Source organism: Channa argus, chromosome 16 (genome assembly GCF_033026475.1).
Source record: "Channa argus isolate prfri chromosome 16, Channa argus male v1.0, whole genome shotgun sequence".
NCBI classification, from domain to species: domain Eukaryota; kingdom Metazoa; phylum Chordata; class Actinopteri; order Anabantiformes; family Channidae; genus Channa; species Channa argus.
In genome coordinates this window covers 13,900,588-13,927,263 of record NC_090212.1, presented here as the reverse complement: position 1 = coordinate 13,927,263, position 26,676 = coordinate 13,900,588, and the positions used below count along the sequence as shown (strand labels likewise).

General features: G+C 41.9%; 1 protein-coding gene across 8 annotated transcripts in view; it reads right to left on the bottom strand.

The window, feature by feature from the left end:
• Positions 1-13,104: 13,104 nt before the first annotated feature.
• The window catches only part of meis2a (Meis homeobox 2a), a 78,685-nt gene continuing 65,113 nt past the window's right edge, over positions 13,105-26,676 (bottom strand). For 3 of the 8 annotated variants that reach the window (XM_067478710.1, XM_067478712.1, XM_067478711.1), the window contains 3 exons: positions 20,514-20,572; positions 18,673-18,783; positions 13,105-14,923 (listed from right to left, as the gene is read on the bottom strand). In XM_067478710.1, coding sequence (XP_067334811.1) covers positions 14,625-14,923; positions 18,673-18,783; positions 20,514-20,572 — 469 coding nt within the window. In that variant the 3' untranslated portion in view covers positions 13,105-14,624. Of the gene's footprint in view, positions 14,924-18,075; positions 18,169-18,672; positions 18,784-20,513; positions 20,573-26,676 lie in introns of all 8 variants that reach the window. The other 5 variants (XM_067478715.1, XM_067478716.1, XM_067478717.1 and 2 more) reach the window with 3 other exon arrangements.

The window sequence follows — 26,676 nt, the reverse complement described above, 5'->3', positions numbered from 1 at the left end:
ACTCTTTCCTCCTCTGTTCCATAGGCAGATAAGCGAGGTGCGGTCCGGGGGCTGGGTGGACGCCTTTCTCTCACCTGCGTCACTCAGTGCCCTTACAGTCACACTTCAGGGGGGTAAACAGGATAATTTCTGATTAAAGATGGCCTCTCGGTGACCCCTTTCACTTCACAATACAAAATCTATTAAGGATTGGGTTTTTTGTTTTGTTTTGTTTTGTTTTTTTAAGCACTCCTCCCTTAGTGTGAGTTATCTTACAAGACCGTAATTTAGAAACAGAAAATTACCATAGATACTCACAGTGTAGCTTTAACTCTTTACACTGGTTTCACTAACGCTTTAGATGAAAATATTTAACAGGTGTTTCGGTTGCTGTCTTCAATTTGTTTGCATGGTGTTAAATATTGGTCTGGTTTAATAATTCTTACATTTGAAGTTACACTTAGAGTCTGTGCTTTTTCATCATGGACAAATGTGTTGAACTTTTATCAATGTAAGCTGTGTTGGTTTACATTTGATAAAATTAGCTATTTTTTCAACAAGAGAACTAACAAAAATATCAAATTGTGTAAAAATTTGGTCTATATCACCTTTATAAGTGCACAAAAAACACCTTTCGTTTTGTTCTATCCTGTATTTTATGCTGTGATAAATTAAACATCAATTACACTGTAATATCTGTACATTTTAATAATATAATAAATATATTTTACAATTTTTTTTTTAATTTATGTTCTTGTCATTAATTTTAATGACAATCCTTATACATTTATCATATACTGTATGTCTTAATCTATGCGAGTGCCTGCAGGTATGTAAAAACCCATGATTTCTATGTAAAGGTGTGACTATCAAGCAGCTATCTGTTGCACATTTTACAACCCCAATGCCTTTTTATGAGCAGATACTAAGGGGAGAAACACAGTCAGGCTGGGGAAACCAGAGGTGAACATAAAATTGAGTGATGCTTTTAGAGGGAGATATGCTCTGCCTATAGGGGGTCCCTGTCCTGTCCTCTTCTTTAAGGCATACAAAACAATAAGAGGAAAGAAAGTGAAAGGGTAAAGAACCTGCCAACACTTCACAGAATGCATTTTATTATAGGAGAGGAATCATTTTACACATACTGTGTATTGTAACTGTTTACATTATTCAAACAGAGTAAAGAAGAAAATTTCCTAATACTACAGCAGCTTTCTAATTGACCATCAGCCCTCATCTGTCATCCTTCAGAGAATTTAATAAAAACAGACCTTCACTGAAAGGTGTCGTGAGATATGAAAATGATGTTCTCCCCATGTAGTCATTCCCAAATATGACCCACCACTCATCTATTACTGAGCAGAACTCCTTGTATAGAATTCAAAATAAGCGTTTCTATGTTTATTCTGCACAGTCATGGACTCCTCATAGGGAGAGCTATGGTATGCGGGGGTGGGGGGGTAAATACCACTAAAGTGTTGCTTGATTTGTTACCCTTAAACCTCTAACCCTCAGCCAGCTCCCATCTAGGCCTTGATCCCTCCACAAGGAGGCCAGGGGGTCAGTGTGAGGTCGCCAGGCGGCCATGGCTTCCTCTGTCAGGCCCCCCTGCTCCATGTGGTACAAAACAACTGTCCCCATGTGTCCAGTTAAACTCAGCCCTATTGCCTGACTATGGAATGCTTAGACATCAGTTTATGGCTCCTGTTGGACACAAAAACAGAGCTATTTTACTCGGGGAGGGAAAATTCGCTGTTGAATAAGAACAGAAAAAATTGAAAACAGCACATTCAGTTCCTCTCAAGTTTCAAGCCTTCCTGCCATTGTTTTCCAAGATGGCTGTCACACAAAAGTGGAGCCAGGGTCAACTCCTATAAATTAGGTTCTGCACACAATGCAAACTAAATACAGCTTTTTTTAAACCTACTTCAAAGGCAAAGACTGCCATGAGTGTCAGCTGAAAAAATTTCCATGATGTGACTGCAAACATAGAAAAAAAAAAAATTCCATCTGATGAATTTTGAGCCACACGTCTTTATTCCATGTCCTTGTCTCCTAACTCTTTTTAGATTCATTGTCCTTGTTATAACAATGGGAAATTCAAGTGCTCTCCAAATAAGGCCAGTTTAGAGAGGTCCCTTCCTGTGGCCCGGAACACCAGGGTTCTGGAGAAATTTTAATCTCGAGGCATCCAGGAAGAACACGACTCAACAAAAAGATTTTGTTTAATAAATTAATTATTGACTTTATAATAATATGATGATTTTCTATGATCAATTAACAGCAAAAGTGAAAACATAAAAGCTAAATAATCATGATATCAAGGTGACAATATTGCCACGATACAACACGCAAAAAGATTTGGTTTCACATTTTAATCTCTGTTGTATTTTTGGTTACAACTCAAAAGACTGTGATTCCCATGTGCCAGATTAGTTTGATAGCCTGGGCTCACAGTCTATTGAAATCCACTGTCCTCTCAGATGTACATCTTGGCTCAATCTTGTCCAGATCCAGCTGTTTTAAGCGCCTTCAGCCAAGCTGTTAGGTAGACCACTGAGAATGAGAAAGAAGGACAGAATCAGAGAGAGACTGAGTGGTAGGTTCTATCCCTTCAGCAGACCACCAAACAGACTCCTCCACGCTTCTGTGTTATTTATGTGGAGAGAGCTCTGGCCTGTTTCTGCCCCAGGCAGCATAGTGCTTTTAGTAGGGATCCTCTCAGCCTCCCTCAGCCAGCAAGACATCACAGGATGGAAATAAATAAAGTTCTCCTGGAAGAGTCATAGGAGCCAGTTAGAAATTAAAAAAGCTTTTTTTGAGGGCTTAAAAAACAGCACTTGGGGAAAAAAGTGGCCTCTATGCACTGTGCTGAAGTAGAAACGAAGAGAATTCATTTTTATTTATAGGAAGCTCTGCCTATAATCAGAGTCTGTTATTTAAAAACAACAATGGAGCATGAGAAAAATTGTCTGGGGATTTTAAATGGCTAAGCAATGGATGTTTGATTGACAGTATAAAGGACAGATGGTATGTTTGAGGAAACTGAACAACTATGACACATTAATCTACTCTGGGGGATGGGGGGCGATTGCAGTTTAGTGGTGTACTGTATGAGTCATTGGTAGCGCAGGACAAGGGGAGACATGCCTAACGGGTTCAAAAAGCAGAGCTTTTAATGTCCTGCAAGAATTGCTCCTGGTAGTTAGGTCTCTTGAATCCATGGCCTGGACACTGAAACATTATATTTTAGACATCGTAAAATGAGCAACTCCAGTCACTTTCTACCAAAAAGGAAACAGCTAGAGGAGACCTAAATATTTTATATGATATCCTGTGGTCAAGAGAAATGTGTTGACTGGGCTTGTTGCTAATTGAGGTATTGCATTTAGAGCCAAGATGTCATCTGTAAAAACAGTGGCACCTTTTGTGTAACCCACGCCTTCAGTTAAATCTAGGAAGCATAGCTGGAGTTCCTTCCAATGAGACGTGATACACCATGTGCCTGTGTCTCTCTGGGGCCAGTGACTGTCCTGTGTCTTTACTAAGATTTGATTTGTCCCCATTGTTTTTAAATGTATTGTCATGGATAAAACAGAGGAGGGGAAAACCACACAGGAGCACGGGGAGTTTGGAGAGGAAAAAGGTCTGTCAGTGAAATTGAGGGAGCATGCTTTTGTGGTTGGAACCACAGGGGTGACAGCCTGCGCGGAGGTGGCCTGCTCTAGTATAGGCCACCGGAAAGGTCATCCCCCTGAGTTGCATTTGGACTGTGACAGAAGTGACCTAGAAACTGTGTCATCTCCTATTCACAGCAAGGGTCTAGAGGAGGCCCGGTAACATTCACATGCACAGGTACAGGCCAAATTGGGGACAGACGGAGGTGAGGAGAACAGCAGGGGTGGAGGAGAGACGGAGGAGGGAGAAACGGCAGAGAAGCAGCAGTAGATGTATGAGTACCAGTGACATTCTAAAAGATTAGAGCTGTGTAGAAGGAAAATATGACTGTGGAGGGAGTTGGGTGGGTGGGGGTTTTGTTGCAAGAGGCTGGAGACAAAATCTGATTCAGTCAAAACAAACTCTGGCTCACCCTTTCCCCTGTCCTCTATTTGTGAGCAGTGCACGATGGCCTGATGGGAGCTGTCGCAAGCTTGTTATTATGAAATAAGTGCACTTAGGAGGAGGTGGGGCTACTGTACGTGGGTGGTGGTGGCCATGGAGAGCGTGGTTATTATGGGATGCATGGACCAAAAGCTTTGATTGTTGCTGAGAGCAAAACTCCAAATCCAAGGCATAATCAGAGCCACTAATCCTGTTGATTACAGTGGGTCTGACCCTGCATACTGTACCGATCCATGCTCATTCAGAAGTATCTTTGCATTTGTCAAAACAAGCCTTATGATCATTTATCACACCACAGTAAATCCTGCCTTGAAATGCTAAGGCGCAGATGAGAGGACTCCTCTATTATGTATAGACAGCTTAATTTTGGAAATATTTGAAAGGGCAGATGTGATTGGTTATTTTATTGAATTGTTGCCACTGGCAACATAATATTTTTGTGCTGGGAAATGGCGAAGGGCATGGATGGAAGCAGCCGTTTTGCCAAAGGAGTCTAGGAAAGGAAGCAGCAGAAAGGGAGGGAAGAGCAAGAAGCTAATAGGAGTTAACTTTTTTGTGTGTGTGATGCTTTACGAGTATTTTGTTGTGCTTTTACTGTGCTGAGCAATTAACTGTTTGGTTGAGAGCATGTGTTCCAGTTCCAGTGCTCCTCACCTCGAGAAATGTGGGCCATTTATCACTTTTACAACTCTTTTTCACCCCAAAACTGTCCACTCTGGGGCTGGATACAACCTCGCTGCTGCCATGTCCTTGAGTTCCTGGTGACAGGTAAATATACACTTCCATCCATACACGTCCCACACCGTCTATATTTGACTTATGGGAGGTCGGCCTGCGAGGAATCGATGTTGCAGCTCATTTTTAGAGGACTGATGATGTCATGTTGCGGTATACTCTTGGTATGGCTCCATGAAACTGTTGCTACAAGAAAACAAGTCACAGCAACTGTCTTGACTCAGTCAGTGATGAGTGGATGAGACATCCTGCTCAAGGGAATCTTTTTTTTCACGCACTTTGATAAAATCTTAAAAGAGCAACATCCAAGTCCCACAGGGAACCTCAGCAGGTCACACAAGAGGGGAGAATGAATGGAGTGATGTGATGTTGTCATTCAAATGCAATGGATCACTTGAACTCCGTCGCCCTGTTGTAATGACCCCATGTAAGCACCTGTAATGTGGTTTTCCCATTGGGTTAGAGAGAAACCCTATGCCGGGCCATTCAGGTGTGCAATAAAGTGCTTTTCACTTTCTGAGGACTTCCTGTCTCCAGTGGCGTTCTCCATTAACTCCTTACAGACAGACAAGAGCCTTTCTATTGGCCCAGACACTCTTTATCGCAGCAGTTATTCCCCCCAGGTATGGCGCTACCTGGCCCTCAGATAAGATAGGGAGCCGGCTGCCTGTCATTATTGGCAGATGAAGGCTATCTGAATATTGACAACAGTTTACACTCCTTGTTGGGGAACAAAGTTGGACTTGAGAGACAGTCAAACAACAGGGCTTTTATTGTGTAGAAGAGATATGAAAACCCACGTTCCCTGTGGTCACACACCCAAATAGCCTTATGTCACTGTTTGCCCACCTCCCCTCCCCTCCCTTTCCTCCCCTTTCCTCCCCCTCCTTCTCTTCAGTTGACTACTATTTATTCCCACCAGCTGTAGTGATGTGCTAAAAAAGTTCTTGACACCAGCTATTGCTTTTCATCACTGCAGCTTCCCACTGCTAACAAGGATCATGCTAGCTCTTCCTGCCTCTCATGTTCCGTGTCCTTGTTGAAACGGCAACACACAAAGTTATCACAGACATTTTGCAAGATGTCAGGTATGATATTTATATATTTATAGATGGATAGATATAATTCTTCACATCATCAATCATGGAATTAATTGGCAATAGAGTCCTAAAATGCAATGGGAAAATTGAGAAAGTCATGAAAAAAGGCTTGGCAACAACAGTATGGATGCGTTTACGTTCCTTTACAGTTTGTTTTGGAGCGCATTCAGAAGAGAACGTCAGTGGCACATTTTTCCGTCGTTACGTATTTTTGACGTTCGATTTAAATTAAATTTGGCATTTTGATGTCTACTGGAGGACACAATATAAATATCTGCCCTATAAGAGAAGGGAAACAATTAGGCTAACAAAAAGTGTGGTTAACAAAAAAAAACAAAAAAAAAAAAAAACGAGAAGATCAAAAATGATTGATAATTATTCGACTTTATTTTGTGCAGGATATCGGAAATTATCATAACTTGTCACCGGGAGAATTTTTTTTGTCGAAAATGATCAATTAAAAAACGATTTAAATATGCCAACAGTACATAATTTGTATTTTCACGGAATCATAACACATTTAATTTACTTTAAATTTACTTACGAAATTATTGTAATTCATTTTTATATAGAATTGAAACATAGGTCTAACGGTGTGCCAATATTGACCCGATATTATTGTTATTATTATTTTATAACAATACTATTTGAATTATTAACATAACTAACCGATTCCTACATATTTTACAGACATATTCGTGTATTTTTGCTATTATAACCGTTATTAAAGCGCTGTGAGACACACAATGAAGTGGACCACCTCTGTGTCTCCTTGATATTTCCTCCTGAGGAAACGTTAGTGTGTAACTTCATCCCAGTGACACCAGTCTCCCTCTTCTCGTTCTCCCTTCTCCGTCTTCAGCCTCCTTTTTTGCCATTACATTGTTTTGAAAATTAAGGAGCGGTTTTAACTGCCATCCGAGACGATAATGGCTACCGATTCTATACTTTCAGTCATAATGTTCAAGTGGGCCGTGATTAATGATGTCAGGGTCCTTCAGGCCCCGAGCTGGATGACTTCAGCCCTGCTGCCCTGCTCTTCAAACCCTCTCTCTCTTTTTATTTAAACACAAACGGACTCAGATGTTTGCAGCTCTTGCAGAGATGTTGTGGTCGCATAATATGAATTGCTCATTTCTGTGTATGTGTGTATGTCTCACACACACTCACACACACACACACACAGGAAGGGGAGTCGGGCAACAAGTCCCCAGGTGCAAAGCATAATATTGACCCTACAATCCATCTCTATTGATTTTACCATCAGCGTGGCTGCCTAGTACATGCATAAGGAGCTTTATACCTGTGAGTAAATATGAGATGAGAGTCTTTGGAGGTCACATTTACTGCAGCAGGTGAGATTTTTATCGTCTTATTGGGTGAAATGGCAAAAAATTACAGGAGTGAGATGGTTCGGTGTAAAATAATAATAATAATAATAATAATAATAATAATAATAATAATAATAATAATAATAATGCAGGTGGAGGATATGAGTGCTTAAATGATTGGTCTTCTCGGTATTTAAAACAGAAGTGTGAATGAAAGCTTGTCTGAAATTGGTGTCACAACAGAGAAACAAACGAGGCGCGTCTTCTTTCCTTTCTACACACACATTTACTTTGGTCTCCAGAAGGGGTCGCCATCATGTAATAACAGTGCGCCCAAGGGTGTGGTGGGGATGGGGTCTCGAGTCTAGCTTCCCCCCCCGTGTCTCTCTCTCTATCTGTTTCTCCCCCCAAAAATAAACAGAAAACATCTGTATTTGATTAATGAATTAATAGATTTGAAACCTGCACTGCGTCTATAGAAATGTGCACAATATTCAACAACTCAGAGAACCTCAGAGAGAGGGGGGGCTCTCTCTCTCTCTCTCACTCTCTTCGTCCCTGTCCCCCCTCCTCCCCCCACCCTCTTTGCTCTCTGCTGTTATTTACAGTTCTTGTGAAATGTCTCACTTTGCTGCCCTCGGCTACCCGCAAGATATTTCAGTCCGTTTTTTTAAAGCTCTCAAAATAAGCGAAGGAAATTAAGAATATAAAAAATAATCAACTTAGGACAACAAGCCATAAATTAGGGCAATCGATAATTTTGCCGCTCACTGTTAGGACTTCCGTCTCGTAATGGAATAATGCCAGATTTATTTGCGAATCTTATGGGTTCTCAAGCCATAAACCGTGATTATTTCACAGGAAAAACCGGTCAAATGTTGACAACCTTGGGGGCCATTGAAACAGCGCTGAGGAGAAGGCAGCATAATGAGAAAAACGACGGCCCGGCCTGAGGCTTGCCTAATTAAATCTTAACTGATTGAAATAAAGGTTTGAGTAGCTCAAGGCTCGACTAAACTCCGGCTATTTGCCTTTTTATTGCGCTTTATTTATTCCGCACTCACATGCCCTCGTTTCTGCCTCTCAAACAGCTTCACAACTGGCCAGCGCAATTTTCAGTTCCTGCTAATTCCAAACCCCCGTAGCTATGTTATATGACTAATTATAATTTTTACATCATTAAGATTTATTTTTGTGGGGTGTGTATGTGTTGAGGAGAGGAGGAGGGTATTGGGAGGGGGGGCTGACACTCGTTTTTAAGGAGACAAGCACCGCTGAAGTGTGAAAAGATTCGCCTCTAATTCATGTAGTGGCAGCCAAGCGCAAAAGTCCTGAATATCACCCATCTATTTAAAGATTTTTTTAAATATTTACACAAAAACCTCACTTTCCTTCCTCACAATCCGCCTATAGACTAAAAAAGTTATCTATTTGATTGGTTTATTGTCCCTGTAAAATAACGCGTTTTTAATATTAAGGGATTTTTAAAATACTTTTTATGCACATTTCGATTATATTCTAGACTTTTTGTAAAAAAAAAAAAATCTCAATTTTTTTTTTAATTTATCAAAACACTATTGAGTAAATAAGCGCCTGGCAGTGACGAGTCAGCAGTAGGACGCTCTTCTTCCTCCATTGTCTGAGGAAATACTATCATAAATGATAAATAGATAATGGAGCTGTCTCCTGCAGACACGTTCATCAGCGGTAAATGGGAGCTGGCGCGGAGCACCACGGAGAATTAAGGCGAAAGAGTTTGCAACATTCCTGCAGGGGATAAGTTGTTGACAATTAAAGAACACACACACACACACACACACACACACACAGTTAGAGAACGAGGGACAGGGAAGTCAGAAAGACATTTCCTGGCCATCTTTGTGGACTATCTTGTTTATTTTGGGATATTTGTCCTACTTGACAAACAAAACATGGATATTGTTAAGTTTTAATAATAAGGCTTTTTGCTTAAGTTTGGACTCTGTTAAGTAGATGAACATTTGTAATTGAAATCACACCTTAACTAAGTGCAAGGTAACAGTTAGTTCTTGTGGCCGTTTTTTCTATTATTGTTATTGATATTATTACTATTACTGTTGTTGTTGTTTAAAACTAATCAAATTAACTAATCAAAGACGTGGGTTATGTGGCTTCATGCACTTAAACTCTATTGGACTTCAACTGCGGGTGTAAAGATGTAGATAAGCTACTGGCCCCAAAAAGGTGAACCATCACCACAAGTGAAAAAGACAGATCTCAGTTATTTGGACTCAGACAAACCTAAGTCCTGTGCTTTAATCTAAGAAATAAGCTACAAAAAAAAAAACTGTGTGTGTGTTGGGGTGGGGGGGGGGGAGTCAAAATCGCATCTGCGTCTCAGTCGATTATGGTTGCGGAGTTTAGATTATCCAACTCAACTCCGCCTTTTACTTTTTTTTAAGCAGCCAGTCTCCTTCCAGAAATCCTTTTCGCGGTCCTATAATAAACCATTTTCCCTAGGCTTTATTGATCAGTCACTCTGAGCTAATGTAATTATCCTCATCAATAGGGGGACTGCAGGGAGAATCATTATGCGGTTGACATTGATAAATGATCAGCCAAATGCGGCCCTTTTCTCCCAGGGACCCCCGCCTCTGACCCGCTCACACAGTCCTACATAACGTAGTCATAGAAACACCTTATGGCAAGAGGAGAGAAAACTGCTGAAATGTTTAAAAAAAGGAGGGCAACACACACACACACGGGCCTACATAAGCTACACAAAACCTAAAAACTGTCCCCCAGAGCAAGCCATTTCGGGGAGAGCCAGCTGCAAAGCGAAGGACACTCAGCCGCTGCGTATGTGTCCATTTTTATGACCACCGTCCAAATCAGCATTTTGAAAGAAAAACAAAGAGGAAGCAAAACTTTTAAACATGTGTTTCTCCCCCGCCGCCCGCAGATGCACGTGTGTGTCTAAAAATACATATTTGCAGTCTTTTCTCTCAGATCCCACACGCCTCTTTACCAGAATATCTGCAGAGAACAAAAAGGGAGCCTGTACGCATTATTAACATGTTGCCTGTGTGACGCGCGCACACGTGCACGCACGCACTGTTGTCTGGCGGGGAAACTGCGTGCAGACTTTTAATATTGTTGCACGGGCGAAGTGAGTGTCTTCCAGAGGAACGGGCTGCATTGTGCAGCAGTGCAGAGGGAATATATTCCTTATTTTATTCCTGCAGCAGCAGCCCGGACTGGCTTTGACAGGGAGGAGATGAAGGGGAGGAGTTGTTTAGCTCGGCTGGATCATCCATCATCCCTGTCACACCGAATCGGCAAAAGGAAAGCAGCAGAGGCAATCTACCTTCTGTCTCATCGGGGAAGAGGGGGGAGGTGGAGGGTGGGAAGGAGGGGAGGTGGGAGGGAGGGGGAGCGAAGGGGTGGGGTAGAGGGGACTATTAATATTAAAATCCTCTCCATCCACAGTAATCCTCACGTTTTCTCTCTTTTTCATCTGATAATCACCACACAAAACGGAGAACTTCTTCCTTCCGTTTTATCCACAGAATAATGGAGCACTACAAGAACAACAAAAAAAGAGTTTTAAGTTTTACATGGTCATGTTGAGCGAAGACGCTCTGTCGTTAACTAGACTCTGGTGTAAAACCAATTAAAAACAGCATTTTTCTCTACCTGGTTAAGGCCTATACACTCCATTTGTGGCGCTCTAAGGGGGAAGAAAACCTAAAACATAAACTGTGCCTGTATTAGATTCAGAAATGTTAGAGCAGTGGTTCACAAACAATCTGCAAAAAATAAGACATACATTTTAAATAAATAATAATATCAAAAACAAACTAAAGAGAAATAATATTATATGCTGAAAGATTAAGGGGATACTTAAAAAATAAATTTTAAGTTTAATCGTATTTTAAATAAATGAGTAAAAAAACAACTTTCAATGCGGTGAAATATTTAGTTTTTAAAATACTTTAAATTCCAAATAGATGTAAATGTAATTTTCGTAGCAGAAATATTTAAGCCAATCGTTAAAATGACAAATTCATCCACAGGTCTTACCTACTGTGTGAATGAATCTGCGTTTGTAGAAAAATAAATTTTAAAAGGTATTAATAACTTATATATTATATTGAATAATTCCAAATAAAAAATAACAAATAAAAGGGAAAGTTCATATTTAGGCCAACGTTAAAACAATAAAGGGTTGCTGGGGGGGAATCAGCAGGCCACATGAGAATAAAAAAAAGAAAATATACAGCTCAATGTAAAAACAAATAGGCCACAACACTGCTGTCTCTGTGTGGCTTAAGTGTACTAATTACAATTTATAAAAATCCCCATTTTCTATTATTAATATTATTGTTGTTGTTGTTGTTGTTTTATTATGTCACATATTAGTTGATGCACACACAGACTGAATCGGTGGTAAGCAGTCTTCGTAATAAAACGGGAAAATAAAATGAAACAAAAACACTGAAGAAAAGCTAAATGCGAAATTCATGACTCCAACACAGCAGAAGTTAAAACTTCTGCGTGAATGCCAGAGAGTATTTCCGTCGAATTGATGTTGTCATTTCTGGTTTAGGGCTATGACTGGGATGGCCGCGGGCAAACACAGGCACAGAGATAGAGAAGAGAGAGAGGAGATGGCCTATCAAAGCCCCTCTGTGTGCTCTGGACGGCGGTGCCACAGGAGGCCGACAGGCGGCGCTGCAAAACGGCAGAAGTGAGCAGATCAGTCAGGGAAAAAGGCCAGTTATGGTTCTCACTATAGGAGCAATTACACTGGGGAAAAGGATGAGAGGAGGAGGGGGGGGCAAAAGTGGGGTGGCAGTGGCTCAGTTGGTAGAGTGACCACCATAGGGTCGCAGGCTCGCTCCTCCCGACATGCCGAAGCGTCCCTGGGCAGTGCCCGTCCCAAGCCCGGTAGAAATTGGGGAGGGTTGCGTCATCCGGCGTAAAAACTCAACAAAATAAAATAAAAAAAAAATAAAAAAATCAACATGCGGACTAACGATACGCTTTGTCGACCCTGAACTCACGGGATAAATCGAAAGGACATAAAAATGAAAGAATAAAAAAAAAACACTGGGGACAAATGCTTGATCTATTGTTTGATCACCAGGGACAGGGTGAAAGGTTAATCAGTCTAAACTGATTTTACTCACTTCCTTTCCAAATTAAATTGACCCCACTATTTTTTACATAGGCCGAAATATCTAAAATATGAGTTCATCTGCATTTAATTATTTCTAAAATTATCAAACTTGGAAATTAACTTTTATAAAATAAATGTCAATCAGAAAATGATTTGGTTGTTTTCTGTCTGTCACATTTAGGACCTGAAGGCCACAGTCAACCTCCTTTTATTTACCACCACTTCAGTGCTGATAGTTTATCTTTTACTCTGAGATTAGGCTGGTTGGTGGTGAATTTGCTCTGTAATTTGTACCCTTCATTTGCATTTGATAGTTGTTAATCATTTAGAGGACATGTCTGTGTGCTTAAGTAAATTGCCATTGCAAGATGTATTTCAACCATAATTTGTAATTGTCATTTTATGAGAGTAGTCAATAACCAAATAAGTTGTCGGTTGAAAACAAGCTATTGCAACACAGTGCTTGAAAAAGTGAGGAGTTAATTCTTATTTAAATAATAAAAAATAAACATGTTACCATGCAACACCTTACCAAAAACAAAGACAAAAATCATAATATACTAACAGTAATAATGATGATAATAATTGTAATAAAGTTAATGTTATTAATATTAAAATGGGAACATGGATAAAAACAGTTTTAAACACACTTAATCACACAAAAATCTAACAAAAATCAAAAATGAAATATTTATTACAGCATTTGTGACTGAACACCTTTTAAACATTACGTCACAGTCCTCATACAAGTATTTAATGTATTTTTGACAAAGCTTAAGGGAGACGGCATCTTATCATCTAGTGAGGAACACGTGCTGAAAAAGGAAGGAATTCATGGACATACAATATCAATGCCACAGCAGATCTGAAACTAGCAAAAACATTCTTTTTCAATTGAGGTAAACACATAGAATATCTAACATGAAACAATTAATAGACTGAACTCTGTACGAAGTTTGTTACAATATTCTCTCAGCTTTTTCCCCCAAAAGCATTGAGTTCATAATTTAAGGTTGTGTTTTTTTTTTTAGTTTTTTTTTTAAGTTTTAGGTTTTTTGGTGCGTCAACCATCAAATGCTTCTCCAGTGCCACAGAATCGACATTTGTGTCACTATTGTCCGTATGGCAAATGTTTTGATCCGCAGATAAAGAAGCCACGCAGGATGTTGCTTTTCCAATATGAAGCTTCCTTCAAAAGGCTCTTACCAATGAGAGTCCAGGGTACAAAAAAATAAAATAATATTAAAATAAAAATGTATAAAACCAACACAATCCAGTGCTTGGGCAATTCAAACAAAGAACTTTTTTTTCCTTTAAAACCTACAGGGCAACATTCATTCATGAACCAAAAAAGAGGGGCATGACAAATGTTCAAACTGAATCTTCTGGAGAGATCCGGTGTCATTTAGCAGCCTTTTCCCATCATGCCCTGTTCTTATGGGGGACATGACCTGATTGCCCTCTGTGGTTTGGAGCCTTTTTGAGATGTTCCATCTTCTTATTGTCTTTTTTTCCTTTTTTCTTTATAGTGCTGTGCTGCGAGACAGTTTCTCCTCCAGGAAGGAGCACACACAGTGTGAGAGAGAAAATGTTAACCTTTAATTCTAAAACTAGTTCAGGAAACATAAACCATGTGATCAACAAAAAATGCACAAGTTTTAACTTATCTATACCTTTTATACTACAGTAGTTATAACTCTTGGAGTCTTTCTGTTGTTTCTTTCTTTCTTTCTTTTTTTTTTTAAATCTTCCAGAGTGATTTTATTTTAGAAGCGTTTGAGCGTGTCACATAAAGGTGTACTGAACGTGTTTATGACGATGTGTGAGTGAGTGTGCGCAGAAGTGTGTGTGTTTTTCGAGCGTGTGCACCTGACCGTTCTTTGCACACATGTATGTGAAAACATCCACTGTTGATCTTTACCAAAAGCCCAAGACTTTACTAAGTGTTCTTGTCAGCTTGGTCCTCCGATTGGATGAAAGTAACAAAATTGACAAGTTTAAAAAAAAAAAAAAAAAAAAAAAAGATTCATCACAGCTCATCTGGAATTCTGTTTCTTTAGTGTCAAATTCTGGTCAAAAGGGTTCACTATTTATTCTTAAAAATAGTCTCAAAATAGGATTTATTATGGGCTGCTGCTTTCTTTTTTTGTTTTATTGTAATAGCTGCTGTTGTCGTGGTAGCAAAGTTCCCTTATACTATTGGGCATGGATGTCCAGGCCTTGTCCTCCAGTACTGGGGTCAATGGGAGCAAGCAAAGGGGGTCTCTGTGTAGACATGGTCATTCCTGGGTGCGACGAGGGTCCTCCGTGCATCAGCATGGCGTGGTGAGAGTGGTGGGCGTGGGGGTGACTGGGAAGGTACGCGTGGAGCGGGGGTCCGTGTCGGAGTTGGGCGGGGTGAGAGGTCATCTGATGAGGGCTGTAAGTGGGTGGGGCCATGCTCATGCCCATAGGACCACTCTGAGGTACATACTCCCCTGGCATGCCTGGCAGACCTGAGAGAAAGACAAACAGAGAAACCAATCAATAAAACTATTTTCTCACTGTTGCTTTGACATGGCCTTTTTCCATTAACAGGCCTTAATTCGATTTAAACACAACTTCAGCAACAAAGAGCAAAGCAGATTTTATGACACTGCGTCTGTGACTACAGCACCTTTAGCTTCCACATGTAAAAAGAGACATTATTGCACGTGGGCTATTTTAGGCTATGGTGAGTGGTTTACAATGCCCAATAGCGTTGTGGTCAGATCTCAGGTTGGAAAACGATCCTCAGTCATCCACAGACACTGTAGTCCTGGAGGAAGTGAGGAAAACCAACCAGTCATATTGACGTGAAGACATGCTAATACTTTTACAAGTGGAACAGTCAATTCCCCAGCTGACTTCATAGACAAACTGAACAATCATTCTCTCATGGGGACATGCCTCTGTGAACATATTTGATTTAGAATCCCTTAAAGAAGTTATTAAATAATTTAGGACTCAGCTGTAACAGCAACACAGCTGGTACTGAAAAGGCTGGGTTTCCACCCCTGAATGAAAATAGTTTAAGAAAAACAAAGTACTGCTCTTGATGCATGAAGCGTGGGTTTTGGAGCTAAAGTGGAAAAGATTAGAAAGCAGCATCAAGACAGGGTAACAAAGATGAAAGGAAGTAGGCAAAGAAAGGAAAGGAAAAGGAGGTGGGGTATGTTGATGTCCCTTAAGATGGACTTTACTTCATATGTGTAGAGACCTCAGCATGCTGGCATCTCTCATACTGTGACAGGACCCAGGTCACAGAGCTGGCTCAGCAGTGCCACTGTTTGGCTTTTCACATGACTGTTTGTTGTAATCAGAAAGAAAAAAGTAAGATGTGGGGGGTTGTTCCTGGAGCCTGGGCCTGAAGTATAGGAACATGGCTGGTCTAGAGGCCTGAACCTTGGGGAGAGACAAGTGAGAGCAGGGGGTCCCACTGGAGCCAGGGGGCCTGGTTCTGGGATTGGGTCTGGGCTGGTCTGCTTTGTAATGTGAACCCCCGGGGGATTAGGAGCTGTAATAGGAGGGGAGAGGTCGCTGCAAGGTCACTAGGCATGCTAACTCTCTGCATTCCTCCACCTTAGTACACTGCAATTAAGAAATTACACTGGAGGGCCCCGGTGAGGGGAAAAGGAGGACAGAAAGGAAAGAGGAAAAAAGAGACAGCAAAGGCCAAGATTAATGACCAGACTCATTGGTTGAAAGCTGTGCCATTTTCTAATACTGCCTTTCCATGTCAGTTCATTTGAAATGCACATGTTTGTCAGAGCAGGTCTCTTAAAAACTCACTACTGGGGTCATAAAATAAATAAATCATTCAGGGGTATGATGGGTGCCCTCACCTCCATATAACCTAGAGCAGCTCCTGTTAAAAGGCCCAGCAGATGTTTTTGACACTGTAAGCTGGTAATCTCCAGCCTTGTAAGCTGCAGTCATTCTCTTAAGTAGATCTGAGACCCCCCTCCTTTATTAACCAGAGTGGTAAAACCATCTGAAGACAATAGCTGAGGACAGACTGGACCTCTCTGTCTCCATCTCTGGATGCCTGCCGCTCTGGCTGGCTGTGCACTTCTGTTATGGCACAGCAGTCCTGCTCAATGGCTGGCCATAATTAAGTACCAAATATACCATATTGTGTGGCTGTGTAATCAAATCAAGAGAGGATAATATTCCTCTGTATTAAGCTATTAATGTAATTGGTCATGAAGCATAAAGTATGTTACGTAATTAAATAGTCTCAAAATTATATAGCCCTATATTAAGAATTAGCCAACCTGAGCAAATGTTGTCTCTGTGTGGCTGTTTTAGGGAACATTGCTTCCTGATTTTTCTTTTTTTCTGCTGCCATTAGCAAAGACCGGAGGGGAAGAGAGAAAACGAGTGAGAGACAGAGGGAAAGAGAGGAAGAGAGAGAGGGGAAGCAAGAGCTGGAGGGGTGAAATGATCTCTGTCGGCAGAATTGCTGCTGTGACCCTTTGGAAAATCCAGCCTCCATTTCCATATAAAGGGTTCTTTTAATCAAGGTAAGTGTTATTATATTGTGCCTCATTGGGCAAGGGAGTTTAGGTGTTAAATAAAATCTCTTCTGCCCTGCTGCCTTTGGGATGTGATATGTCTTGATTTTTCAAATGTCAGCACTGTGGCACTAGCGGGAGGCAGAATGACCAGCTTAATCAGGCTGCTGCCATTTAGCTGTATAGAGATTGTGTGTGTGTGTGTGTGTGTGGGAGAGAGACAGACAAACAGCAACACAGAGGGACTGTTTCTGTATGTGTGAAAGAGATCTCCCTCCTTTTAGACGCAGCCATGCTTGTGTCTACAACCTTAGAAATTTATCTCAATGTTTCTCCGCTCTTGTCTATGAGTCTCAGGTCAGGTTAGCCAGTGGCCCCCACCTTCCCTTAAATCGTCTCCCTCCAGTAAAAAATAATCAAAACACACAGCCCCCCCCAATGCTCATTCCTCCCTTTGCACAGCTCAAACCAAACCCCTGGTGAAGGATTGGCCATGTCACCCACGGCCCGTATATCTCGCTCAGGGACTGTAATGTACTGCAGTGTTCCCGTCTTTGCATATAAGATAATTTGGACATCAATCCTTCCCCAGACAGATTTATGTCACTCGGAGGACAGTTTCACTTCTCCTTCTTTATCGCTTCACTGGAGCCTGCTTAATTTCTCCCCGTCAGCCCCTTCCCCAGGAGATGTTATTTTTTCCCTAAATGTCCAACATTTGCATTGGCTGTCCAGGATGGGGAGAGCGATGGCGCTGTTGTGATAAATAAATTTGGGCATGTCAGGTTGTTTCTTCCCCTCCTTCCTCTGTTGTCGTTCCTGTTTGGCGCCACAAGTCGGGTCCTCTCTGTCCCAGGACAGTTCCCCCTTTTTCCCAAGTCTTTAATTCATCCCTGGCTACTGGCCCCCCTCTATGCTTTAAAGCATCTTGCTAAAACAGCCCTGCATGCCTGCATGCAAGCACATAGTTGTTGATGCTGGAGAGAAGAGGCTTGCTGCAATATTATGGTCAGGGTAAGATGGGGGAGTGCTTGGGTAAGGGAATTATGGATGAAAAAACAAGCCCCACAGCCCCAAAGTGTAAAATAAAAGGAAAAGAGCCTAGTACTTACTTCCCCCTTTTTCTTTTGCTTTACAAGATGGAGGTTACATGTAGTGCCATTGCCCATCCATGCCCATATTCATCCCCATTCCACTCATAGGCCCTAGAAAGAAGAGATAAACGCCAGAAAAGGGTCAGCAGGAGTATGAGTCAAAGAGAGGTCAGAGGACACCCACTCATAGAGAGGATGAGGCTGGTTAGCTTTAGATGGGAAATGGCAAAAGTGGAAAAAGAGGAAGATGTTAGGAAGCATTATATTAATTTGAATTACATTCGACAAAGCCCCTTCTAATGATCACTTCTGAGGGATTTCCCAGATGTGTTAGATAAGAGAGAAAAAGCAAGACAGGCAGTAGAGAGTCTGGGGAACTGGGAGAGGACTTTTAAAGACAGGTGATATTGTGATTGTGGAGTACTTGTTAGTATTGGGTTTATGCTTCTGCTGACTTGGGGACCTGTTCCATGCTGAGGTGACTACATTTCATGCTGCAGAAAAAAAATGATCAGAGTCGATCACCTCTGAGAAAACTGAGGATGAAACTGCTGTCTGTTAAAGCAGGCATGACAGAGAGATAAGGAAAAGACGACGAAAGGCCGACAGACTTACCAGCTGGTCGGATCCCCATGTGTTGCTGACCATCCAGCACGAAGCTGCCCATTGGCTGGCCCTCTGGACTGTACGCTGCTCCTTGGCTCACTGAAGGATCAAGAAGAAAACCTGATTGTAGTCAAAACATGGACATGAAAAAGGGAGGGAGGGGGAGAAGAAGAGAAAACACACCAGACAATCAGCAATTGTCCCAGCTCCAGCCCAAAAGAACTGTAAGACATTGTGCTCATGTTTGTCGACCACATTGACTGACGCGTGGCATGCAAACACGCATACAGTAGGTCATCATGCATGCATGCATGCATGCATGCATGCATGCACACACACGCAAACACATAGACACACTCACACACACAGTGTGAGTGTCATTCAAACCCTTTCTTGAAGGAGATGTTGTACATTGTTCTCTAACCCAAAAAAGAAAGCATGCGGTTTGACAGGATGAGAAGAATTTCTGCTGTGCCAAGCAATTCACTCAGTCACTTTTCTAGAGAGCGTATTTCCTCTTAAACATAGCACGCCACCCTAAACATGTAGCTAATCTTCATAATCATTCAGTATTATGAATGATTTATCTGATTATGTTTAATAATGTATTGGATAAAGGAGCAATCAATTTTCGTACTTGTTTTGTTTATTATTAGTGCTAATAAACTACTACTATTTGGAGACTGTAAAAAACAATGTACTATAGGAATAAAACAGTGATATCTTGGATAATCTGTCATTCGTTGAGATTAGGAAGAGCTGTTAGTCATGCTATTTTTTGTAGAGATTGATGATTGGCACACACTGGTTGTATGCTGTCAAGTATTCCACACAAAAGTGCCGCCCACACTTTGGAAGTGCATCTAATTTTAATTGTGGCTCATGTTTGTTTGAACAATCTCCACCCCGGTTTTCAACATGGTGAGCTTGCTAATCAACAAAAACAGCTCTTCCCTCCCTGAGACAAATTACTTGGCTTCTTTTTGGTAATGCCACAGTCAATGAAGCTTAGGGTGACTGAATCATTCCACGGGATCACACAGGCGTGTTTACACGTCAGTTTGTACTTATTGTAATCTGACCACAATAGAGATGGAAAATGGATGTGTTATCAATTATCGCTATGAAGCTTTCCATAATCTGTTTTAAAGAAATGGAAATCTCTCTCTGTATAGGCATTAAATCAAAACCTCTGATCTGATTTGATCAAGGCCTCATACAAAACTCATTTTAGTTCTTAAGGGCAGTTTTCACAACTGAATATTCTCTAATTGGTACTATTAAACAGAAAATTGGACTATGTTCCACTCCTGAAATTTGAAATGTGCTGAATGACTATTTCAGAACAGTGATTGAGGGATCAAATAAAAACACAGGAAAAAAAGAGAGGGGAACCCCCCACAACCCTAGACTGTGGAAAAAATATAAAAACAGACTAAGAAAAAAAAAGGAGAACTCATAAATTGCTGCTAGCATTTCTGGCACTCCTCTTGTGTCCAATTAGTAATTCACAGAGAGAGTGCTAATATACCTCTCTCTCCACTTAGACTGGGAAATCTCCAATTAGAGTCAATCAGCAAACGGTCTGCACCGCCGCTGAACACGTCTCATTGAGAAAATGGAAAAGGGGATGATGTGAGAGAGAGGAAGACGAGGGAGTAGAAAACAATTTTGAGGGGAGTAGATATAAGGCGGCCCTCAAAAAAAAAAAATCTGGGCTCCAGGCATGATGTGCATGCCAGTAAAGGATTTGGAAAGGGTGTCTTCATGCTGAGGAAAGAAGAAAGGGGGGAGCAGTAGTCTACTGTATGCCAGCTGACTCTTCCTTTTATGTATTTTTTTTTTTTTACCTGCTCGATTTGACTGGTCAATCATGGGCTGTACTATTCTTCTCCTGGCATTAATAAACCTGGCAGAGAAAAAAAAAAAGAGAGAAGAGAAAAACGTTAAATCACGCTGCATTCACACATAGGAAGATTCATCACAAGCAACCACAAAGACAAAACAGTTTTGCATGACTTAATGGCAACATTAGCCACTGGGTCTTTGAGCGAGGCGCTCACAACAAAACAGTAACAAACAAAAGGGCAATTGTGTGCTGACTTGGGAACCCAGTGAGGGATACTTTTAACGTTCCTTATGATCTATTCCCCCCTCTTTTAATAAAGCTTTTGATTACGTTTGGTTGCTATGGGCACCAGGGAGACATTCCTCAAGTATTAAGTGCAGCTTGGGCACAGAAGAACCCTCATCATGGCACATCCTTTTCTCCCGCTCTCCTTCTGTCTTTCTCAGTCTCTCCTACATTTGCACACACCAACTTTATACATGTAGTGTACGGTATCCTGTCTACAGTTCCTCCTCCAAAACAATGTTCTTTCTCCAGGGTTATCGCCAGTTGGAATTTAAAAGTAAGCTTTAAGTTAGCAATGTGCAGGATACAAATGGTTCCTTTCATTACTCCACCCCCACCTCCACCTCCACCATTCCCCTCTGTGGGACCCCCACTCTGGCTGCATTGTAGGGGGTTCTGCTCCCCTTCCAGCTGTCTAGAAATGAGGACCAGGCATGGGCCACTCCGTGCTTTCACAAGGTATTGTTATGTCAGTGAGCCCATCAATTAGGCTGTCTGAAGTTTTATCACCACCACAGCAGCGAATAAGTGCAGCTCCACAAAGCCTCCTCAGCCGGCCTTGGTCCTGTGGCTTTTCCAGTGTAGAGCCGGAGGTCATCTGGAGGTGACTGCCAGCCAGGGGCAACCTTTTTAACTTAGAATGGGATGCCTCGGGCTGCGTCGAGCACAAGCTGGCTACTCAAGTCAAGCAAGCTCTCTACCTTTCGTCTCTTTCTTCCTCCTTTAACCCCCTTTCTCTCTCTTTCTTTCTATCATTGACTTTCACATACTAAAAATGTAACGTGGACGCGCTGCAGGTACCACCATGTGGTTTATATTAAAGAGAGGTTTCAAATCACGTTGGAGCTGTCCAGTATGGAGTTCTTTGCTGGTTTCAAAAAAGCAAAGGAAAAAAAAGAAGGCCCCACCACCCTCTTCTAACGTATGGACCACAACACCATCAATACAACTAAAGAACTGGTCATTAGAAGGAAGGGAGAGCTGGAACCAATTTGGGCTCCTAATCCCCCATGAAGCCCCGATACCTGCCCTTACCTTCTCCAATGAATTTAAACGGCTGTAATCTGCATGGCTCAAAGTGACATGGTTAAACATACAAAATGCACGATTGGGAAAAGGGAGACGCGGTGCTCATTTGCTAGGGGGCATCCAGAGTGCAGGTACACAGGGGTGCTGCAGGGCCCCTGAGAGAAAAAGATGAAACGCATCCATATGAGACTAAAAGAGAATGAAAGTTCAATTGGAAATTGTACGATTGCAATGCTTGATTTGTGATTTAAAAAGACTGAGAAGTTAAGTTTTATTAACTGTGAAAATAGCTCGACAGGGCAAAGGGGACAAGGCATTCTTAGAACGTTATGTTGTCAGAAATGCCTGATGAGCTTAATAGTGACAAACGCTTCCAGCATCAAAACCAGCTGAGCAAGTAAACAGTAAAACATTCCTTGTATCACACTCCCTCTTTATTCTGCCAAAATATGTCTTGCTTTCTCTCTTTCAGACGCACCAAGGGGCTTAAACCACAACCATGTGAATTCTTACCTATTCTAGGACATAACCATAAACACGTAATATTAGTATATTCTGTCCAGGTGCTAAATTTGCCCATATGGTTTCCAGTGACTGCAGAGGAAATACTCTATGTTCTGTAGAGTATGTTGTATGATCAAAGAGGCATTTTTCAGATTTCTTTTTGTCAGAACGTTCTTGAAAAACAATGTTTTCCTGCTTGTGTTTTTCCAGACTTCTTACAGGAAATGTATGACATAAAGTATACAGGAAAGCGTTCAGCAATCAGGGTGTTTGCTCTCATTGAAATGGTAATTTTTAGTATGAGAGCAGGTCGTTGTTTCATAAACAAACATATGGATATTCAAATATTTTCCCTAAGGCTGCTCCTAAGATGGACCTGCTTCTTGTCAACATCCCATATTGGCTAACCACCACCATATCTCACACACACACACAGACACACACACACAAACACACACAGAGACAGACACAGACTGTTTTTGTACACTACACAAGTTGCCACAGTAACCAGGAGGCGATGCAGTGCACTGGATGGAGTGGGGGGTGACCAAGGGCCCCTTTCGTGGCCTTAGAGAAGTGTTTATCAGTCTGAGTAAAGCCAATTGAGATTATCAGAGCTAGGTCTGATAACACTGTTTTCCCTCGACCCGTAAGCTGCTAATGGTGTGTGCTCAGAACAGCACAACCCGGAATCCTCCAGAGATGAAGGCCAGTCAGCTTGGATAGACAGATAGATGGATGGATCTGAGGACCCAAGGCTCTGAGAGAGGCACAGAGGTTGACCACAGGGACTTAGAATTCCCAACCACTCTCTAAAACATACACGCGTGCTGTAAATCCACACATCGACACCAAGGCGAAGACCACAACGACCATCAGCGTGTGTCTATGGGTTAACCAGAACACAGGAGGCTCACAGGGGACACTAGCTAAAAAACCTCTAACCCAAAGCCCATGTTTTATTATCTACATCTGGTGGTCTAGCTTATTATGGCCTGCCTCTGCTCAATGTTAAAGCATTGAAACACACACACACACACACACACACACACACACACAACCTCTCAGCATGGGAACTCCATGCTGTCTTCAAACAAATAATTAAAGGGAAGGTTAAGGGGTCATATAGAGGTTATTCCTTGGGATACAGTTCAGAATGTGTGTTTCACCCCAGGAGAAAGTGGGCTGGGGCTGTAGGGGGGTGTTCCAGGGGACCGGGGGGTCCAGTACGCTTTCATGTGGGCAACTGGTTTCTTTAAGCCAGCAAGCCTTTCACACAGATGCAAAATAAAAACTGCTCTTGCACACAAGCTTTGGAGCATGCATGTGAACATGTATGCACATGTCATTCAGTTTGAGTGTATGTACATGTCAGGAAATTCTTCACGTTCTACCATCAACTGGCATATAGTAGACTCTCTGAAAGACCGGAGATACTGCAAGTGACACATGCACAGACACAATATGCACCAAGGAACCTATTTCCATGATTATATAGAGTAGCTGTGCACATTGCAGAGGCAAATATAAGTCCTGGGCTGGAGCCAGGGCAGCAGGGGTTCACTTGACATCTCTGCTGTGCTGGATCAACACGGGATTCCTTGGTACTCACATCTACTCACACTTACAAGGGGGCTTCGGAGAGTGCCTGCTTAGGTGCCAATTACCCCTGGGTAGCATACAATGGTATGATCGATACAATGTGTTGTGTGGGGACTCACATGAAGATACTTAAGTCTAAGATCAATCTTACATTACATAATTCTAAAACAAAACACATGCCACTTTTTTATGAAGTAGAGTTCTTCAGCTTCATAAGACTTTGGTTAAATGCAACAAATTAATTGCAATATCATAACACAGTCAAATTTGTGGCACTGCACTGTTAACAGTCCTTTTCCAAATCACCAGCGATGCTTATCCAAGCCCGGTAAATTGGGGAGGGTTGCGTCAGGAAGGGCATCCGGCGTAGAAACTGTGTCAAATCAACATGATTGATCAAATCAAACATGATCCGCTGTGGCGACCCTGAACTCACGGGATAAGCCAAAAGTAAGACAAAAATAAATAAATCATCATAACACAAAGAAATGTTTTACACCGGCAAATGCAAAAGAAGGTTGCTGGAAGTTCGAAGATGAAATCACAGCAAACCAGTCTGTCTGACTGCGTGTCTGTATTTATTCTTTTTTTTTCTTGCTTCCTCATCTCAATCTGTCATAAAGCCCTTGTTTCTGGTTAACTGACTTGCAGCCACACCTGGTAACTTGCTCCTGTTCTCAGCATTCCTTTCCTGAGAAATCGTCATGCCAAACCACCCTGCCCTGGAGCACAGCCAAGAGAGAGAGAAGGAGAGGGAGTTAGACGAGACAGAGAGAGAGCCTCGCCGGTCGGCTGGCCAATTGCCATGGAGATTGGAGGGAATTCAGCCAATCAGGAGTGGGGTCACTTGTTTGACAATTTTGCGATGAAAGAAACTGAGCCAGAGCCAGGGCGAAACACGAGAGAAATACTGAAAATACTTAATGTGTCTTCTCTATAATATGAGCCCGATACTACTCCAAATGTAGCCCGGTAGCATGCGTAGAGGGGAAAGTGGCCTTGGAGACGTAAAACACAAATTGTTGACAGTTTATTGCCTTTACAACTGACCTGCACATGCCCATTTGATAGCTCATATGCCAGAGACAGGTGTGCAAGTTTCCGTTTGCCAGTCAAATTAGTGGCCCCTTGTCCATTTTTGCAGGAGGATTAGATGCAACACAAACTGAACAAGAACATGCTGAACGCAATCCCTGATCACTGCTTGCAAACATGACTCTCCTCTGGTTCCTATTAAAGCTCATTGCTTCCATACTTCTGCTTCAGACAGAAATAAAGATTCCAAACCCCCAGCGATTGAGTCACAACTCACTGGAATCAAAGACGGAAGGCTTTAGTTTGATCCTAAAATAGAACGACACAGAACAGAGTAAAAACACTTTGTGTCCTCTGTGTCCTTTAACCAGGAAGTGCATGCAAATTAACCCCACGAGGAGTGTGTGTTTAGTATAAGCAAACACTCATTATAGTCTGGTCAGACAGTGGGGCAGTCTGGGGCTACTGAACCTCCAACACTGATCTACTGTAGTGTCAACAACGCTGGCTGAATCAGCTCACATGGTCCTGTAACTGTTTATACACGAATTGCCACCACACTGGACCTACAGTATCTTTGGATTTATCATAAACTATCACAAAGGAGCTTTTCACGTGCTCCACTCTTTCTAGATGGAGATAAGCCAGAAAGACATAAGAAGGAAGGAAAGATTCCTCAAGCTCATCCTATCAAGGACAGAGTTTCCCTTTTTTCTATACCGCCTTTCCTTCTTTAAGTTAAAACAGGAGTATGGAGGCATAAGCCGGGCGAACATTACCTCACCTCCGTGTTTGATTTATTGCAGATGTGAAGCGAGGAGGGATTGGTTTTTAGAAACGTCAGAGGGCCCACGTTTAGGGCAGCCACTATGTTTACGTAGTTTTACCCCTGTCTCTCTCTCATCCACAGTGCTTCCATTGCACCATCCACGCTCTTTTGTCTGCCTCTCAAAAGGGGGACTGTTTCACCTCTCCTCCATGGACTTTCACTGACCTGTTTTTCTTTCCTTTTTTTATTACTCCACTCATTGGCCTTTTGTGGCATCCCCCCCCCCACCCTATATGAGTAACATTTGCATTGCTTTGTCAGTCTAGCTGCAGAAGCCATTCCTCTCAGAAACCCGGGGAGTACGACTCATTAAGACTCAAGTGGAAAATCAGACAAAGAATTATATATTTGTGTTGCAAACTGACACGATTTAACGAGCAGCTAATTAAAATAAATCAATAGCACTGCGGCATGCTCTGTCTGTGTCTATCTCTCTTTTCTCGACCCGATTTTCTGTCAGCACCAAAGAGATGGAATATGAGAGCGGAGTGCAATGCTATACTAGTTATGGTTTTGCCCTTAAAATCAAGCTTCAGCTACCACACATCATTAAAAAGAATAAGGGAGATGTCTGTGGCTCATCACAAAAGAGCTAATAGTCCTATACAATGTGAATGATAGAAATATATAGTTATAAGCCCAGAAGTAACTCTCTGAGGCACAACAGCAAGACAAACAAAAGAAACAAACATAGACATCTCTTCCTCTATTTACCCCCCATCTAAGACTTTTCGCCTCTTCCCCCTGTCCTATGAGGGCATGTCACCCTTGGGCTTGCAGTCCAGCAGCCTGACCCCTACATGGCGGGCTGTGCGGCCCCAGCTGTTGACTGTCCGTCAACCACCTCCAGAGCAGCGTTGGGCCAGGAAGACCACGCTTG